The sequence below is a fragment of the Rana temporaria genome, chromosome 7 (assembly GCF_905171775.1).
Source record: "Rana temporaria chromosome 7, aRanTem1.1, whole genome shotgun sequence".
Lineage (NCBI taxonomy): Eukaryota > Metazoa > Chordata > Amphibia > Anura > Ranidae > Rana > Rana temporaria.
Genome location: NC_053495.1, coordinates 19,279,936 through 19,300,848, shown reverse-complemented (window position 1 = coordinate 19,300,848; position 20,913 = coordinate 19,279,936). Strand labels below are relative to the sequence as shown.

Here is a 20,913-nt window from a genome sequence, read left to right as displayed (position 1 = left end):
ACACCCCGCTACCGAGCTAACCCCTTACACATGTTTGGTTCCACAAGAACCAAGTTCCACCTTCCACGCTTTTGATTAGACCGGTGCCAGTGCTTTGAATGTGCAATACAGTATACTGTATCTATAAGTAAAATAGATAAACTAAGTATTAGCGCAGCCTTTCTCAACCTTTCTACCCCAGAGGAACCCTAATGCCGCGTACACATGATCAGAAATTCCAACAAGAAAACCGTGGATTTTTTTCTGATGGAATGTTGGCTCAAATTCGTGTTGCATACACACAGTCACACAAATCTTGTCGGAAATTCCGACCGTCAAGAACGCGGTGACGTACAAGACGTACGACGAGCCGAGATCAATGAAGTTCAATAGGCAGTTCGACTCTTCTGCTTGATTCTGAGCATGCGTGTTTTTTTGCGCGTCGGAAATGCATACATGACGAGCGGATTTTCCGATAGGAACTTTTTCCGCCGGGAAAATAGAGAACCTGCTTTCAATCTTTTGTTGGCGGAAATTCCGACAGCAAAAGTCCGATGGAGCATACACATGGTCGGAATTTCCAACCAAAAGCTCACATCGGACTTTTCTTGTCGGAATTTCCGATCGTGTGTACGCGGCATCAAATAATTTTTAGGTCTTGTAACGGTCAACACCGTTTACGACCTTCCATCCCATCCACGACAGCTCATCTGACACACAGACAAATCAGCAGGCATCCCATTTTCCCAGAATCAACACGAGACACAGCTCTGTACTTGTTCCAAATGTAATATAATTTTAATGGTTTCTTCTCAATCTTATATACAGTACAACCATGTGACAGTATTCAAAGGGACAATGAGATCTCCACCCCCCTAATCACACACTAAGGCTAATTACTTAAACATTCTAGACAGGTCGGCGCCGGCCTATAATTATCATGTCTAATCATTGCACATTCCTTAATTAACAGCATAACAAACAAAACACCTTCACACACTGAGTTCCCTAGGCAGACGTTTCGTCTCCGCATACAGCTTGACACCTATTCACACCTCTGAGCATCACTAGGCTTTAGACAGTGTTATCACACATAAACAGTATTTAGCATGCATAATTAGAGTTCTGGGAGCAGACCTTGGTTAACACCTTTACACAATGACAATGGAATGTCTTCCGGGCCCTGACTCAATTAGCATGTCATTAGTCAGGGCTAAGCATAGAAATGAGTCATAGAATATTCTTTGCAGGCATTAAGGAATATACTGTAAATCACTGTCCACGCCAAAACAATCCAACATGTGTACCCCATTTCCTGGCTCAATCTGTGCCCAAAAGTGACTCCTGTTACAGGTCTCAAGGAACCCCCTGTTAAAACCAAATTCAACGTTAGTTTGAAAAATGTCCCATTACATTGATGGTCAGAATACCACCTATACAGACATCTTAAAAGATCATTGGTGTCATGCTGCTGATTCTGCCAAGACGTGTTAGCCCCAAAATTATGCAGACAATATCAAAAAGGAGATAAATCAGCAACAGCTCATGTTAGATCATGAACTATTGTAAATAAAAATATTTCCATTATGACCTTTTCTCTGTCTTCTCTTTCAGTGAGACGTGAGTTTCAGAATGAAGCTTTACTATGCCTCATAGAACGTGGAAGATGCAAAACACTATTCAACATGACACACCAGGTACTGCATGAATACCAGCTCTCTGTGGAACTGTTTTCTGAGATCCTTGGGGGTGGTTCTGGGGGAAGAGCTTTTCCTCCTCAAATTAAAACAGTGATGGCTGTAGGCTAAAAGAAGCCTGAATGAAAAGAAGCACGCCCCTTTTTTTTCCACACCTTGTGAATTTTCTACCTGTTACATATCTGCTTTACATTTTCCATTGCTTTTCTCTATATTTCAAGAGGTTTTTCTGTTTTAGACTCAACATAGAAAACGTATCCATTTGCCCTACGCTGATTGGTGGGATCTTTCCAACTAAAGCCATGGCCAATCATCCCTTTACGGGCCGTGTTTACTGTATTTTTACTGTATTTCCGTTTTCACTGGATTAAAAGAAAACACAGGTACTGCTCATTTAACGACCATGTTCCGTTCCAGCGACCAGGGGCCAGATTCACATAGAATTGGCCTACGCTGCGGCGGCGTAACATATCCCATTTACGTTACACCGCCGCAAGTTTTCAGCGTAAGTGCTTGATTCACAAAGCATTTGCCTGTAAACTTGCGGCGGCGTAGCGTAAATCCGCACGGCGCAAGCCCGCCTAATTCAAATGGGACGGGGACATTTAAATTAGGCGCGTTCCCACGCCGAACGTACTGCGCATGCTCCGTCCCTAAAATTTCCCGATGTGCATTGCGCTAAATGATGTCGCAAGGACGTCATTGGTTTCGACGTTAACGTAAATGGCGTCCAGCGCCATTCACGGACGACTTACGCAAACGACGTGAAATTTCTAATTTCGACGCGGGAACGACGGCCATACTTTACATTGGCTAGACCACCTAGAGGGCAGGTTTAGTTTTACGCTGCGTATCTCTACGGAAACGACGTAAATTTACAGCGACGGGCAAAGCGTACGTTCGTGAATCGTCGTAACTAGTCATTTGCATATTCTACGCCGACCACAATGGAATCGCCACCTAGCGGCCGGCCTAGAATTGCAGCCTAAGATCCGACGGTGTAAGTCACTTACACCTGTCGGATCTTAGGGCTATCTATGCGTAACCTGATTCTATGAATCAGGCGCATAGATACGACAATCGTATCTCAGAGATACGACGGCGTATCAGGAGATACACCGTTGTATCTCTTTTATGAATCTGGCCCCAGGTCGTTAAACGAATTGGTCGTTTAACGAGGAGTCACAAGTTATCAAATTTTTTAAGCATTCTTGACTACTGTACTGTACTGTATAGTGAAAAAAAGGTCTAAACACAAAACTCCAGCTCAATACTGTTTTAATTTGCATAAGTACAGAACACAAAAATATAAACAACAAAAATTCTGTACTGCACAATACAATGATGTATAGCGCGTCGTTCGGGTGGGGAGAGCTGGTCTTAATGGTCGTTAAACAGGTAAGTCGTTAAACGAGGAGTATCTGTACAGAAATATGTAAGGAATGAAATTTATAAAAGTTATAAAAGTACTGTATTGTAAAACTATATACTTGCATAAAGTTTTAGAATGTGAAAATCTTGTATATTTTTGTTTTTGTGCAGCCAAAAATAGACCTCGCATTTTTAGAAGAAAAGTTGGTGGGAGACGCGTTGTCAGATCATTGTATAAAGGTGAGCCTGAGGCAATAAAGAGAGTTGCTGTAAGCTATTGCAACCAATCAGATGTATTACTTTGTGTACCCTGCCTGAATCTGATTAGCTGCCACAATTTATGTTGACAAAGTATGTGGAAACTCTTCCAAATTATTGAGTTCAGGTGTTCCCAGGGTACTGTTAGGCCAGGTTCACAGTGCCTTCAAAGTCGCGCAACTTCCGCATGTGACTTTGAAGTCGGCCCTCCAGCATGACTTCAGCACGGCTTGCATACAACTTCTTTAACCACTTGCCGACCACCGCCAGTAGATATACGTCGGCAGAATGGCTCCTCTGGGTAAAGCAATGTACAGGTATTAGGAATTCCTGCCGTGCGGGCGTGGGACCTGCAAACTCAGGCCCGGATTCACATACATCGGCGCATATTTATGCGGGCATAGCGTATCTAATATACGCTACGCCGACGCAGCGCACAGAGGCAAGCACTGGATTCACAAAGCACTTGCCTCCAAATCTACGCTGGGTTTCTTAGTCGTAACTGGTCATAAGTGGAAGTGGGCGTGAGCCATGCAAATGAGGCGTGACCCCATGTAAATGATGGATTAAGCGTCATAAAGATACGAATAATGTACGGCGCATGCGCCGTCCCGTGGACGCATCCCAGTGCGCATGCTCAGAATTACGTCGAAACAACTGCCTAAGATACGTCGAATCACTGCCTACGACGTGAACGTAACCTACGCCTAGCCATATTCACGAACTACGTAAACAACGTAAAATATGACGGCTTGTGTTCCCTGGTCCATACCTTTGCATGAGTTGCGCCTCCTATATGGGGAATAAATTTACGCCGGACGTAAGTCTTACGCAAACTGCGTATATTATGCGCCGGGCGCAACTACGCCGTATATTTCACTCATTTGCATATTTGAATCGAAAATCAATGGGAGCACCAGCGTAAATATGCGCCCACGATACGCCGGCGTAGGAAAGTTACGTCGGTCGGATGCAGCCTATTTTCAGGCGTATCTTGGTTTCTGGTTCGGCGCATAGATACGACGGCGCACATTTGTACTTACGGCGGCGTATCTCGAGATCATATCACGGAGCTGCAGGACAGGGGGATGCCTGTGTAAACAAGCTGGAGGGCCACCCGTTGGAGACCCCTGCTCTAGATGTACAAAGCTGGTAGAGACATCCCCAAAAAAGCTTTAATTGAAGAGAAAGGAGGTTCTACAAAGTACACTTTTCACATATTTATTTGTAAAAAAAAAATGAAAACCATTTATCATTTTCCTTCCACTTCACAATTATGGGCCACTTTGTGTTGGTCTATCACATAAAATCTCAATAAAATACATTTACGTTTTTGGTTGTAACGTGACAAAATGTGGAAAATTTCAAGGGGTATTTAACAAATGTTTTTTTTGTTTTTTTTTCTGTTCAGGTCTTATCTAGTGCAAAACAAAACATCTCTGTCTGCTCTATTGATAAATGTAAGTGCATTTATAATATACAACCCCAATTCCCAAAAAATTGTGACGCTGTGTAAAATCTACATAAAAACAGAATGCAATAATTTGAAAATCTCATAAGTCTGTATTTTATTTATAATAGAAAACATATCAAATGTTTAAACTGATAAAATATAACCTTTTAAGAAACAAATACGGTCATTTTAAATTGTGAAATTTTTAAGGTAATTTTTAATTGTATATAACGCATTTAAAGTATTAGCGTGCTACAGGTCACTGGCACCACTATGCTATGGCTAGAAATACTGCTTTCTGCAAAAAAAAAGTTCAGCTTTTCAATATGCCTGGAGTTTTCCATCAAAACCATAATAGCAGAAACAGCAATTTCACAAACTGTGTTGAACTTCTTCACGTGCACTTTATTTGATTTTCACCAATTGTTTTACATTTTTAAAAACGATTTTGAAATTCTAATTTTAAAATGAATAGGAATTAGAATATACAAACCCAATTCCAAAAAAAAATTCATATTGCAATAAGTAGAGTAAGGTATACAAGTGAAACAAGATGATGATTCCTACTTAGGCGGCTGAATAGAATAGAAAAAAAAACCTGAATATATTAGAACAGAAAAGAGCAGAATAAAATACAATAGAATAGAAAGGAGTAGAATAAAACTGAATATAATAGAAAATAAAGCAATAGAATATCATAAAAAAGAACAGGAAATAATATAATAGAACAGACTAGAATAGAAAATAAATACAATAGAATAAAAACAGAATATAATATTAAATCAAATCATATAATAGAATAGAAATAAAAAACGGAATATATTAGAATAGAAAAGAGCAGAATAAAATACAATAGAATAGAAAGGAGTAGAATAAAACTGAATATAATAGAAAATAAAGCAATAGAATATCATAAAAAAGAACAGGAAAGAATATAATAGAACAGACTAGAATAGAAAATGAATACAATAGAATAAAAACAGAATATAATATTAAATCATATCACATAATAGAATAGAAATAAAAAACGGAATATATTAGAATAGAAAAGAGCAGAATAAAATACAATAGAATAGAAAGGAATAGAATAAAACAGAATATAATAGAAAATAAAGAAATAGAATATAATAAAATAGAACAGGAAAGAATATAATAGTCCAGACTAGAATAGAAAATGAATACAATAGAATAAAAACAGAATATAATATTAAATAGAATAAAACAGAAAATAATAGAATAAAATAGAAGAGAACAGAATAGAAAATAAGAAAACAGTTAAGAATTGATTTTTTTTTTTAAATATATTACAATAGAATAGAACAGAATAAACTAATATAGCTGTCTTCTGAAATTCTAATTTTAAATCAATTTGAAAAGAATACAAATATATTCTAATTTTGAATTGATTTTAAAATAATAAATATACAAAACAAATCCATACATATAATAACACAAATAAACCACGCTTGTGAAAAATTAAATACAATAAAAAATTAAGCTGCACCACCAATGTGAGATATTATCACAAAAAAAATCATTAAAAAAAACAAATAAACTGTGTTGCGCTAAATCAAAAATACAATTAGGCGAGTCCAAGAATCAGTTTCCTGATGCTAGTAAAAAAAAGTCCTCAAATTCAGTGTAACGGGTGAGCTGAGTCTTAAATTCCAAAATTCCACACACCACTTTGTGAATTCACCACCACTACATATAGATGTGCTCGTATCAGACCTCCTATTACAGGAGGTCAAAGAAGACTCATGTCTCTCATAAACCCTTCTGCTGTTCCGGCAAAGAAAAGCCGATGGGAGACACTTCATATCAGCCCACAGACGTACCGACATCCCTCTTGTCTCAAACCATCAGAGCCGATGATATATACCAAAGTAGAGATAAACGCTAATAATGTAAAACCATTTAAAATTCAACCTTATTAAAACTAATGCACTTACTCAATCCAGAATAAAAAAAACAGCTTCAATCCATTTCCAATGTGTAAAAAACGATTTTTGGTTAATCCAGATAGATGCGGTGACATGGATCTGTACCTCCACCCAACCGGTTTCGTCACAGGAAGGACGTCTTCTGGGGCATATATATCAAATTAATTCCGAAAACAAATTATTCTTACATAACGAATATGACCAAATTAAATTATTAACTTAACGAACAAATCCAAAATGAAACACATTTTTCTATTGTACACATCTCAGAAAATGTACTTAGCTTGAAAAAAGAGAAAATAAATACAATCATCCTATCTAAATACTGGCAAGCTGCAATTCAGAAGATATTTGTTCTTGAGTTTAGATTCTATTCCTTATAAACATGAATGTTCATTGTCTGAAGATATGGCTGGCTGTGGGATAGTAATCAATCGGTAACCACCCTTGTCTGTAGCTAAAAGTTTTTTTCTTAGGATAAATTGTTGGCTCGGTGTACACAGGGATGTCTAAATGCCTCTTCTTTCTCTCTTTGTAGTTATGAGGTCCAGGTGGACTTGGTCCCGGGTTTTGTGTCTGCTCGTAGTCGCCTGCGTCTTACTGATTATATTACTGAAGGTAGAAGATCTTAAAAGTAAGTTTCTTGGGTGTTGCCAAGAGAGGACATGTGGGCACTGGACATACAACAAATGTTACATAACTTATAGATTATATAGGAGTTACCCACACCAGATAGTGTGGCCACTACTGGGCCATGTTCTCCATATATTTTTATGGTATCAATGGTGAAATAATTATTGTATTCATGAACACATTTGAACTTTGAGAGAATTTAAAATCTCAGTGGTGCTTAAAGAAGAACTATCATATGTTATTTACTTCCCAAGGGAATCAAGGAGAAGGGAGTGGAGGCATGGCTCTGTGTTGGCTGTACCTCCCTCCACAAGAACGCCCATAATTTGGGCTTCAGAAGAGGGTGGAGCTCTAGCCATCATTAAAAGGTGTGTTTAGTGGACAACAGGGCCAAATACTACTATGGGCCAGATCCACGTTGCGCCGCACATTTTTACGTCAGGCATAGCGTATCTCAGATACACTACCCCGCCGTAACTTACAGCGTATTTTCCGTATCCACAAACAAGTTGCGCCGTAAGTTAGAGGGGCGTAGTGTAAATGTGTCTGCGTAATGGTGCGCAATTCAAATCACTAAGTTGTGGGCGTGTTTTATGTGAATACGTCTTGACCCAACGTAAATGATGTTTTTTGTGAACGGCGCATGCGCCGTCCGTGGGGGTATCCCAGTGCGCATGCTCCAAATTAACCCGCAACAAGCCAATGCTTTCGACGTGAACGTAATTCTACGCAAAGCCCTATTCGCGAACGTTTTACGCAAACAACGTACATAACGTAAAATTCGACGCTGGCCCGACGTCCATACTTAACATTGGCTACGCCTCATATATGCTCACATACTGTATGTATGTGAGGCCTATCTGAAGGATCTTTGAATTGGAGCACCATCATTTTTGATATATTGTTGCCTGTGCCAGTTCCTTCGCTGTTGTATTCCGACAGAAAATGTCCGATGGGGCCTACACATGGTCGAAATTTCCGACTAAAGGCTCACATCGAACATTTCTTGACGGAGATTCCGATCGTGTGTACGCGGCATTATTCTTTTGGCATTGACACTTTCTCAGGTGTGTCATTTGCCTTGGAACTAGTCTGTGGAATTGTGGATGTCAAACCTGCACAAGGCTGTTTTCCTGAATAATTTAGTAGTTTGCAGAGGTGTGATTATAAAACAGCATTTGCATAAACTTCAAATAGAGCTCCCAGGTGGGACTACAAAAGACCCAAGATTATTAGCAGTTTGTGTTGGCAGTCAACAGGAGAAGCGTTGAGAAAGTGTAGCCTTATAAGGGTTCAAGGTTGCCCAAGGTTGCCCTGCAACCTCCAATCGATACAGTCAACGATGGGGGAATCCCTTGTGTGATTACTGCTAGCAGCTAGAATAGGCACTAGCAATAATCGCAAGTAAAATACAACAGGCTGGTTGTACCCACGTTGATCAATTGATCAACTTTTGTACATTCAGCCTGCCCATACATGGATCGAATCTCAGCTGGTCCCTGCTGAACTGGCTGAGATTTGAACCGTCGATGGCTGGTTTAGGAATGGATTTAAGCCAGTCTGGGAATAGTGCTAAGGAAGGGCATTCCTGGGAGAGTTCTGTGGGGAGGTATAAAGAGTTAAGCCTCATACATACGTATGGGATTCCCGGCGGTAAAAAGTCTGCCGGGAAAACCGAGAACCTGCTCGGTAACTATTTCCCCCTACACACGACCGGTTTTCCAGACAGGAAAACTGCCATTAGAGCTTTTGGCCGGGAAAACCGGCCGTGTGTATGCTCCATCGCAGTTTTTCCCATAGGAAGATATCCGATGAAGCTGACTTTCATCAGTCTTGCCTACACACCATCAGTTAAAAATACGATCGCGTCCAACGTAGTGACGTAAAACACAACGACGTGCAGAGAAAAATGAAGTTCAATGCTTCCGAGCATGTGTCGACTTGTCACCGATGGGAAAAAAAGCGATGGGGCCCACACACGATCGTTTCGTCCGATAAAAATGGTCCAACAGACCGTTTTCATCAGACGAACCGATCGTGTGTACAGGGCATTAGACTTAGATAGGTAGATTCAGGTACACAGGAATATCTTTAGGGCGGCGTAGCCTAGCCTGTTTAGGCTACGCCGCCGTAAATTAGCTAGGCTAGTAATGATTTTCAATCTTCTTACCTGCTAATCTACGGCGGCGTAGCCTCAAACAAGCGGGCGTAAGGGCGCCTAATTCAAATGACTTGGAGGGGGGCGTGTTGTATGGAAATGAGGCTTAACCTCACGTTTTTTGACGTTTTTTTACACTGCGCATGCACCGGGCGCCTACATTTCCCAGGGCGCATTGCGGCTAAGTACGCCGTACGGGCCTATTGATTTCGACGTGGACGTAAACGACGTAACTCCCGATTTGCGGACGACTTACGCAAACGACGTAAAAAATTCGAACCTCGCGGCGGGAACGGCGGCCATACTTTAACATTGTTATTCCACCTCATAGGTGGAATAACTTTAGGCCGCCTAAGGCATTACGGAAACAACGTAATTCGACTGCAGCGGGCTGGCGTACGTTCGGGAATCGGCGTAAAAGCTCATTTACATAATCTACGCCGGCCGCAATGGAAGCGCCACCTAGCGGCCGTCCGAAAAATTGCAAGCTAAGATAGAACGGCGCAAGCCGTCCTATCTTAGCTTTGTTTAAGCGTATCTCTGTTTGAGCATACGCTTAAACATACGGCGGCGTAGATTCGGAGTTAGGTCGGCTTATCTACTGATAAGCCGGCCTAACTCTTTGTGAATCTATCTATAAGTGTAAAATCTTACGACCAAAATAAAATTGATAATATTGGCAACAAAGTGAAGAAATATGGAAAAGGGTAAACAAACTATAAATATACTTTGGAAAATGTAGAAAATAGTGAACCATAAAAATTCACGCACGTAACCTGTACACCTTTTCTGTATACAGAGTGGTTGAAGTCGGTGACGGCAGAAAAACCTCTGGGTAAGTACCAACAGGAAATATCTTGTAAAATAAATTGACTTGGCTAAAACAGCCAAATTCCAATGACAACCCAAACAGCCATGGCATTTTACATAATGATTATAGAGGGCCAGTTCTCTTCTGCTTGGGGGGTCACACCTCACACCACACAGGTCTTATCTTGTCATCATCATGAATCACAGCTTAGGATGTTCGCGTCTGTATGCGCAAAAGTAGTTGTTGCCACAAGATATCTAGAAAGATGTGAAATGGAGATAAAAGTAAGATTCCTTAATGCTTATGAATAGAGCAAAAGGAAATATGTGCCTCAACGTGACTAAGACCCTACATATATAGGCAGTCTCTAAAGTTAATTAAAAGTCCATGGGAATTATTATCCATACAAAATGATGTGTGGTTCCATCAGCCTATAAGAAGATCCTAAAAAGGGGTGGGGGCCCAAGCACTAGGGCAAGCTGCTCACTGGGGGGTGAACCTATGAGGGAATCTAGGATGGAGAAGCACCTGGGGGTCCTAGTAGATGACAGGCTCAGCAATGGCAAGCTGCTGAAAGCAAAGCAAATCGAATATTAGCATTAAAAAGGGGATTAACTCCAGAGATAAAACAATAATTGTTCCGCTCTACAAGACTCTGGTCCGGCCGTACCTGGAGTATGCTGTCCAGTTCTGGGCACCAGTCCTCAAGAAGGATGTACTGGAAATGGAGCGGGTACAAAAAAGGGCCACAAAACGAATAAAGGATCTGGAGGATATTAGTTATGAGGAAATGTTGCGAGCACTGAACTTATTCTCTCTGGAGAAGAGACGCTTGAGAGGGGACATGATTTCAATTTACAAATACCGTACTGGTGACCCCACAATAGGGATAAAACATTTTCGCGGAAGGGAGTTTAACTTAAAGACACGTGACCACTCACAAAAATTTGAAGAAAAGAGGTTTAACCTTAAACTGCTTAGAGGGTTCTTTACTGTAAGAGCGGTTAGGATGTGGTATTCCCTTCCACAGGCGGTGGTCTCAGCGGGGGAGCATTGATGAAAAAACTATAAGATAAGCACCTGAACAATAACAACATACAGGGGCCCCCCGGGTTACGAACCCATTAGGGACTTTCCTCCTGTTTGTAGACCGGAAATGTTCGTAAGTCGGTCGCGCATGCGACATTTCCGATGTTTTCCGATGTTCCGTCGAATGCCGTTCTGTGCATGTGCACCCAATTACGAACATTTCCGTCATTTCCCGGGGCTCCTTCTGGCCGCGCATTTGCAGAACAGCAGACGGTCCGCGGAAAATGGCAGAGGGTCCCCGCAGCGCCCGGTACGTAAGTAGGAGAAGTTCATAACTCGGGCGTTCGTAAGTCGGGGACCCCCTGTTCAAGGATATACAATGTAATACTGACATATAATCACACACAGAGGTTGGACTTGATGGACTAGTGTCTTTTTTCAACCTTGCCTACTATGTAACTAAGGGCCCTTTCACACGGGCGGACAAACTGTCCCTTTATTACAAGTCCGTTTACGGACTTGTAATGCTTCCCTATGGGATTGCAGACGTTGGCGGATTGAGCATCCGCTAACGTCCGCAAACATCCGCCTCCGCAAAGATCCGCTTTTTCAGACGGAAGAAAACCCTATTTTTCTTCCGTCTGGCGGAACGGATCGGATGAATACGGACACACGGTCCGTATTCATCCGATTCCCCATAGGGGAGAGCGGAGGAAAGACAGGGTGGTCTCTGCAGTGTGCGGGGACCGCCCTATCCGCCGACAACTCAGTGGGGATTTACGGATGATCCCCGCTGAGCCGACGGACACACACGGGGCGGATCAATACGGATCCGCTCCGTGTGAAAGAGCCCTAGGAGCAGAAGCAGGGGGAAAAAAGAAAAAGTGCTTCTGAGTAGAGACAACTATAACATTTTATAATAAATAGAAGGCAAGGGGCAACTCGCATTTTGAGAATAAAAAAAAGCTCACCAATCAATGGAAAAAAAGTGCAGGGACTTGTTTTTTCCCCCTGCACTAGAATCGGATTGCATGGGTGTTCTCACCTATGCGATCCGATTCCTGTGCGAGTTCGCACTGCGATCTGTGAACCGATCTGTGGGTGTCATTAACGATGTAATGACAACCGCAGCGGTTCGCGGAAGGTAGTGTGAACTGCCTGCGGGAGAGGAGCGATGCGGGAACCGGCGCTGTAATTGTGGTTAAAGCGGGGGGTTCACCCTAAAATATCTATAGACTGTTATATCCAGTATACTGCTGACATCAACAGTATGCTGGATTATTTTTTTTTGGTCTGTACTTACGTTTTTCCGTCGTTTTCACTCAGCTTCCGGGTTCTCGCTCCCCCGGGGAGTAGGCGTTCCTAAGGCCCCGTACACACGACCGAACATGTCCGCTGAAACTGGTCCGACGGACCAGTTTCAGCAGACACGTTCGGTCGTGTGTACGGCCGACCGGACAACTGTCTGGCGGATCGGACAGTTTCCAGCGGACAAATGTTTCTTAGCATGCTAAGAAACATGTCCGCTGGGAGCCTGTCCGTCGGACATGTTCGGTCGTCTGTACAGAATCACCGGACATGTCCGATCGGCCGAAAGCCCTCGCATGCGTCGAAGTGATTCGACGCATGCGTGGAAGCATTGACCTTCCTGGGCCGCGCACGTCGCCGCGTCATCGTCGCCGCGACGGCGCGGCCACGTCACCGCGTATCGTGTCCGCGCGGATTTCTGTCTGATGGTGTGTACAACCATCAGACAAAAATCCGGCAGCGGACGCAGCGAACATGTCCGCTGGAAACGGTCCGGCGGACCGTTTTTAGCGGACAGATCCGCTGGTGTGTACGAGGCCTGAGACGACGCATAGTGATTGACGTGCGCGTCATCGCCTTCCGAAAATATCCGAGGGGGACTCGTCCGCACTTTACGGCGACTGCGCAGTCAGCTCTACACGGCATGCGCAGGTGCCGTATAGTGCCGTAAAGAGCCGAGTCCCCATCGGATATTTTCGGAAGGCGATGACGCGCACGTCAATCATCTATGCAGAGCTCCCTGTCGGGGAAAAGGAGCGACACGCCCACTCCCCGCAAGGAAGAAGACCCGGAAGTGCGGCTGAAGACAGGTAAGTGTACACATTAAAAAAAATGACAAGGCTACAAGCCTTTATTGGAGCCCTTTCACACTGAAAACGCCTATAGCGGAGCGTTAAAATAGCGGTAAAACATCGCTATTTTACCGCGATTTTACAGCGTTTTTACCACGTTTTTACAGTGTCTTCAATTCATTTCAATGGAGGGGCGTTTTTGGAGCATTTTATGAGCGTTTTAATAGCGCTATTTTTACCGCAAAAACGCGGCAAAAACGCACCAGTGTGAAAGGGCTCTTAAGGCTAGAGATAGGTTAGCCAAAAAGTTAATTTTGAGGGTGAACCTCCGCTTTAATGTTTTCTGCATGTTACAATGTTTTTTTTTTTTCTCCAGATGAGATTTTCAAAAATAGAAGAGTGCTGATCCTCTACTCTCCGGATGACCCAGCCTATGAGGAACTAGTGAGGGTTTTTTCTTTCTCACTGAAAGTTGAACTTAAGCTTGATGTGATTCTGGATCAGTGGGACCGGACGGAAATGGCTAGAGTGGGCCCTCTGCCTTGGTACCAGAAACAAAAATCGGATGTTTTTGAAAAAGGAGGGCTCATCATCCTGCTGTTCTCAGAGGGAGCCCGGGATAGGTATACAGCGTGGAAAGGACAAAGAGCTGAGCAGGTTGTGGAATCTGACCCTTATGGATCGTTTGGGGCCATACTAAACTGTGTTTACCCGGACTTCCTAAAAGGGCGGGCCAAAGGGCGATATCTGGTCGCCAGCTTCGGCTCCAATAATGATGTTGTGCCAGATCCGTTTGGTTTACTCCCGATCTACACGCTACCCTTGAATTTGATAAAATTATTACCGGAGCTGGCAGGAGATAACAGAAAAATACTGCGGAGGAAACATGCCAAGCGCCTGTCTGTAAAAATCAGCAACAGTCTACAAGAACCTTTGAAGGCCTGCCAGAAAACGATGAACAGGCAAACAGTCATTAGCCAGGATGGCAGTGAGTTATCCGAATCACCAAGGTTCGATGAAAAAGTTGCTATGGAATTAGAGCCGCTCGTGTAAGACTTGGACACAATTTGGAATGGTAGCGCACTATGTGGAGGACACTCTGCAGGACTATTGGCCAGACCAAAGGACCTATTTCCAAATGCAACAGAAGGATTGTAGAGATGGACAAAGCGCATTAATGGGCATTTTGTAATTTATTTTCAAGGGTAAAGTGAAGAATTTTTAAAGGGGTTTTCAGCATCCCTGTGACTTTAAAAAAAAGTAATTTCAGAAGAAAGAACTAACATTTTTTAATATACTATGTCCTCATCTCAATACCTTCAATAGGAAAGTCTGTGAGCTCTTATCTTATATCACCTGATCTGAGATGAACTGTTGTGTCTATAATTATACAATTTTCATGTACAATTTACTGTACCTTTAGATTGGCCAAAACCATATGGGCAGCACTGTGGCTAAGTGGTTAGCACTTCTGCCAAGAAGCACTAGGGCCTTCCTGGAGTTTGCACATTCTCACTGTGCCTGCGTGGGTTTCCTCCAACACTCCAAAGACATGTAGGTCGTTTAATTGGACCCTGTCTGAATTGCCCCCAATATGTGTATGTATGAATGTTAGTTAGGGACCTTAGATTGAAAGCTCCATGAGGGTAGGTACTGATGTGAATGTGGGAGCAATGTTGTCCCTTTGTTGGCGTCAGTGGGAGTAATAATGCCACATCATTGGTTTCAGTGGGATAGTGCCCCATTGTTGGTGTCAGTAGAAAGAATAGTGCCCTGTTGTCGGTGTCAGTGGAAGGAATAGTGCTCCATTATTGGTGTCAGTGGGAGGAATAATGCCTCGTCATTGATGTCAGTGGGAGGGAGGAATAGTTCCCCATTGTTGGTGTCAGTGAGAAGAATAATGCCCCATCAGTGGGATGAGTAGTGTATCCTTTGTTGGTGTCAGTGGAAGGAATAGTTCCCTGTATCAGTGGGAGAAATTGTGCCCCATTGTTGGTGTGAGTTGGAGGAATAGTGTCCTATTGTTGGTGTCAGTGGAAGAAATAGTGCATGGTCGTTGGTGACAGTAGGAGATATTTTGCCCCATTGTTGGTGTCAGTGGGATGAATAGTGTCCTATTGTTGGTGTCAGTGAAAGAAATAGTGCATGGTCGTTGGTGACAGTAGGAGATATTTTGCCCCATTGTTGGTGTGAGTTGGAGGAATAGTGTCCTATTGTTGGTGTCAGTGGAAGAATAGTGTCCTATTGTTGGTGTCAGTGGAAGGAATAGTGTCCTATTGTTGGTGTCAGTGGAAGGAATAGTGTCCTATTGTTGGTGTCAGCGGAAGGAATAGTGTCCTATTGTTGGTGTCAGTGGAAGGAATAGTGTCCTATTGTTGGTGTCAGTGGGATGAATAGTGTCCTATTGTTGGTGTCAGTGGGATGAATAGTGTCCTATTGTTGGTGTCAGTGGAAGAATAGTGTCCTATTGTTGGTGTCAGTGGAAGGAATAGTGCATGGTCGTTGGTGACAGTAGGAGATATTTTGCCCCATTGTTGGTGTCAGTGGGATGAATAGTGTCCTATTGTTGGTGTCAGTGGAAGGAATAGTGTCCTATTGTTGGTTTCAGTGGAAGAAATAGTGTCCTATTGTTGGTAGTGGAAGGAATAGTGCCTGGTCGTTGGTGACAGTAGGAGATATTTTGCCCCATTGTTGGTGTCAATGGAAGGAATAATATCAGTGGCAGGAATTCTGCTTCATATAAGCGGGAGGGCCACAGAGACCATTGCACTAAAGAATCAGAGTTTCTGGTACACTGCTCTTGGTGGGTTTCTATAGGAATAAATAAAGAATACACTGTGAAAAGGGAATAAAAATAAAAAAAAGCTTATATGAATGTCCCAGGTGTCACCAGGACAGGAAGTGAGGACAAGGCTAAACATGGGGGACACCAACATTATTAAAAACCCAGCACATGTACTAAACCTTCCCCAAGCTACCCAAAGTTAGTGTTTTGATTGACTTTCCATTTCCTTCCAAAATTAAGCAAGAGACACTTTCTTCACCCACCTACATTTTGCCTGATTAGACTGTAGTCTAATCTTCGGCAACCAATCACCTTCCAGGTTTAATCTGCCTTATGAATATTGGGAAACACAAGGAGAAAATCGGAGTAGCTGCTTTCAGAAATGGGATTGTCAAGTTTGTTCTTTCATTTTGCAACCGGAGTTAGACCAACGACAACTGGGGACTGATTGGTTGGGCTGGGAAAAAGGGACTGTTTACTTTTAGAATTATTTTTACAATACAAATGTATCAATCGATGATAATATGTAAGTGGCTGCATGCCGGGCCGGGCTGAGACAGATGCCAGATAGGCAACCAACCGCCTTCGTTCCTCGGCATTGCCCTCCTGTGCCCTGCACTGATCAGGACCGAACTGTCAAACTGATAGCCCAGTCCTGAAGATTGCACTTGGAGCAAGATTGCACTAGCAGCTCCCCCTGTGTAATTAGCAAAGCTCTGTTGTCAGTGGGGTAGATTCAGATAGCTACGCTATAAGTTACGGCGGCGCAGCGTAGTGTATTTACGCTACGCCTTCGCAACTTACAGGAGCAAGTGCAGTATTCACAAAGCACTTGCTCCGTAAGTCGCGGTGGCGTAGCGTAAATGGGGCCGGCGTAAGCGCGCGTAATTCAAATGGGGAAGGGGGGCGTGTTTTATGGTAATATGTGATGACCTGACGTGATTTACGAACGGCGCATGCGCCGTCCGTGTACATATCCCAGTGTGCATTGCTTCCAAGTACGGCGTAACAATGTATTGGTTTCGACGTGAACGTAAATTACGTCCAGCCCTATTCGCGAACGACTTACGCAAACAACGTAAATAATTCAAATTTCAAAGCAGGAACGACGTCCATACTTAACATTGGCTGCGCCTCCTAATAGCAGGAGCAGCCTTACGCCGAAAAAGCCTTAACGAAAAATGAACGCCGGGCGCACGTACGTTTGTGAATCGGCGTATCTAGGAAATTAGCATATTCTATGCCGACAACAACGGAATCGCCCCTAGCGGCCAAAGTTATATTGCACACAATTCTACGCCGCCGCAATCAAGTTACGTCGGTGGAGGAAGCCTATCACAATTCTACGCCGCCGCAATCAAGTTACGTCGGCGGAGGAAGCCTATTTTTTCGGCGTAACTGCCTTTGTGAATCGGCGTAAAGCTACGCGGGCGCGGAATTCAAATTACGGCGGCGTATCTGGAGATACGCCGCCGCAAAAGGTATGTGAATCTACCCCAGTGTAACAAACACCTGTTCTGTATCAGGAGCAACCCCATTCTCAGAGCATGGCACATAGCTGATAAAGTGACAGTAGAGCTCCTCTGATTACACTGGAAGAGCTGCTCACCCTCCATAATCTACAGTTGGGCATTTATGCCTTGTCTTGGCATTGGTTGCATTCTTACAAATTTTCTCCTGAAGGCAGTAAATGCCTTTAAGGCCTGTTTTGTTACACTGATATTCAGTGCAAATGTTATGTACAGTTTTGTTATATCAGTTTCTGTGAAACTAGACAATGGTTTGAAATTTCAGTTTAGGGTGGGTGCCGTTGGCTTCTTATACCTTTTTTTTATAGTTGCCAGCATTCCTGAAAAACCAAGGGGGCATGTTTATGTGTAAACTGCTTTGGCAACCTTGACAACATTGTCTCCACAACAATGGTGGAACTAGACCAGGGGTCTCCAAACTTTCTAAACCAGTGGTTCTCAACCTGGGGGTCAAATGATGATTGCCAGGGGTCACCGAATGCTGGGCTGTTCCTGGCTCTTCCAGCATCTTTGCGGATGCCCAGCAGGGCTGTCCCTGGAGCCCGCGGCTGCCCCCTCACCTCTTCACAGTTGCCCATTCAGTTCACAGCATGGCTGGGGGGCAGAGACGAGAGGTCAGCTGACTGGTGAGAAATGTGAAGTGGGAGGGGCTGGAGGAGACCCTATCTCCTGACTTCCACATAGGTGTCACTGCTACGAGACACCATAAAGTCGGAGACACAGTGAAGCTGGAGACATAGGCCCTGATTCACATACATTGGCGGATATTTATGCCGGCGTAGCGTATCTAATATACGCTACGCCGACGTAGCGCAGAGAGGCAAGCACCGAATTCACAAAGCACTTGCCTCCCAAACTGCGCTGGGTTCCCTCAACGTAAGCCAGCGTAGGTGGAAGTGGGCGTGAGCCATGCTAATGAGGCGTGGCCCCATGCAAATGATGGGCCGAGTGCCATACAAGTACTTAAAACGAACGGCGCATGCGCCGTCCCGTGGACATATCCCAGTGCGCATGCTCAGAATCACGTCGGAACTACTCTCTAAGATACGACGGATCACTGCCTACAACGTGAACGTAACCTACGCCCAGCCCTATTCACGTACTACGTAAACAACGTAAAATACGACGGCTGTGTTCCCTGGTCCATACCTTAGCATGAGTTGCGCCTCATATATGGGGAATAACTTTACGCCGGATGTACGACTTACGCAAACCGCGTATATTATGCGCCGGGCGCAAGTACGTTGGTGAATTGACGTATCTCCCTCATTTCCATATTTGAATAGGAAATCAATGGGAGCGCCACTTGCGACCAGCGTAACTATGCGCCCACGATTCGCAGGCGTAGGAAAGTTAAGTCGGTCGGATGAAGCCTATTTTTAGGACTTTCTCTGTTTATGGGCACGGCGCATAGATACGACGGCGCATAGTTACACTTACGCGGCGTATCTCGAGATACGTCGGCGTAAGTGCTTTGTGAATCCGGGCCATAGTGAGTAACACTACTTGTGATTATAGTTGCCATTAAAAGTCCCCACTACAGTTCTCAGATCAGTAGATGACCTTCATCAAGAGCACCTAAGTTGGCCGATCAGAACTCCCCCCAGCATTTCCACTCATCCCAACTCCTCGCCATCACTGCGGCTCATCCCATTCCCCCCACCAAGGCGTAAGAGAAGGAATAAAAATAGAGAATATATGGAAGGGAGAGTAAAAAGGGGGAGAAACTAAGTAAAAGGGGGAGAAAGAATATGAGAAAGAACAAGAAAGACGGCTAGAGAGAGGGATTAGGGGGAAAAAATAAGAAATTAGGATAGAGAGAGATAAAGGGGAAAGAAAGGAGAACAAAGAGAAAGCCGTACACCCTAAAATGTGTCACAAGGGGGTTTAATACTGTACGAGTGGAAGGGACTCAGGGAGCGCAAATTACTTGTCTTGCCTTGGGTGCTGACAACCCACGCTACAAAATTAATTTTACTGTTGAGGGTCCCCACAACTTGGGAAATTTTATCAAGGGGTCATGGCACTAGAAAGGTTGAGTACCACTGTTCTAAACAAAGGGCCAGATTAGATTACTTTAGGGGGGGCAGGACTGTGGCCATCAGGAGTACAAAATGTCCCAGCATCAGTGGGAGTAAACAATTCCCCATCATCTGCGTCATTGGTAGGAATTTGCCCCATTGTTGGTGTCATTGGGAAGAATTATGCCCTTCACTGGGAGAAGCAAGCAAAGGCCGGAGTTTGGAGACCACTGAACTAGACTTTCATTACACATGGTGGAGAACATTATGACATCATCATGTGGCCTTGACAGTTGTACAGAACTGGAAAATCTGATAAATTGGTCTCACCATCCTAGTCCCTCTGAGGTATAAGAAGCCAGGAAAAGCGCGACCTTGCCAACAACCATGAAAAACTGAATACCCAGAAAATAAAGGGCAACTACATCCAAAATATAATTTTTATTGATAAAACTGACCTTTATTTTCTGGACATGTAAAAAACTATGAATGTTAGTATTACCGTCAAATTATTGATTTGCTGATTGACTTGAATCAACCGTCTTGTAACTGTTGTTGAAAATTAACGGATTATTTAAATTTTTTATCGTTGCTCTAAAACAAATGAAGGAAATCCACTAATACTGTCTACTGTCTTTGAATCTAACCTGTTGGATGTGTTATGTAAGCTGATATAGTAGACTTCAGGCAGGGCCGGCCTTTGGGGTGTGCGAGCTGTGCGGCCGCACAGGGCGCCATGGGCAACAGGGGCGCTGTGCGGCCACCCAGAGGCGTACTAAGGGGGGGCAAGCCACCCCCGGGTACCACACACTGGGGGGGTGTCAGACCGGCACCCCCCTCCGCGATTGTATTACACCCGCGTGGCATTTTTTTCCTCTTTGTGTATGTTTAGGTGACCAGGGGGCGAGGGGTGAAGATGGAGGATTAGCTCGCACAGGGAGCCTGAACACCTAAGGCCGTCCCTGACTTCAGGTATGATAAACCGTTTTTCAACTAGGCCTAACATACTTATGACTAGGGTTGTCCAGATACCGATACCAGTATCGGTATCGGGACCGATACCGAGTATTTGCGGGAGTACTCGTACTCGCGCAAATACCCCCGATACCTAAATAGAATTCTTCCCCCCCCTCCCCGCCGCTGCCGC

General features: G+C 43.8%; 1 protein-coding gene across 1 annotated transcript in view; it reads left to right on the top strand.

The window, feature by feature from the left end:
- IL17RC (interleukin 17 receptor C) overlaps nt 1-14,754 on the top strand; it is a 90,022-nt gene extending 75,268 nt beyond the window's left edge. Inside the window, exons 14-19 of the mRNA XM_040359012.1 lie at nt 1,594-1,676; nt 3,219-3,287; nt 4,717-4,765; nt 7,240-7,335; nt 10,292-10,327; nt 13,808-14,754. Of these exons, the coding sequence (XP_040214946.1) occupies nt 1,594-1,676; nt 3,219-3,287; nt 4,717-4,765; nt 7,240-7,335; nt 10,292-10,327; nt 13,808-14,484 (1,010 nt within the window). The 3' untranslated portion in view covers nt 14,485-14,754. The remainder of the gene's footprint in view (nt 1-1,593; nt 1,677-3,218; nt 3,288-4,716; nt 4,766-7,239; nt 7,336-10,291; nt 10,328-13,807) is intronic.
- The last annotated feature ends 6,159 nt before the right edge of the window (nt 14,755-20,913 follow it).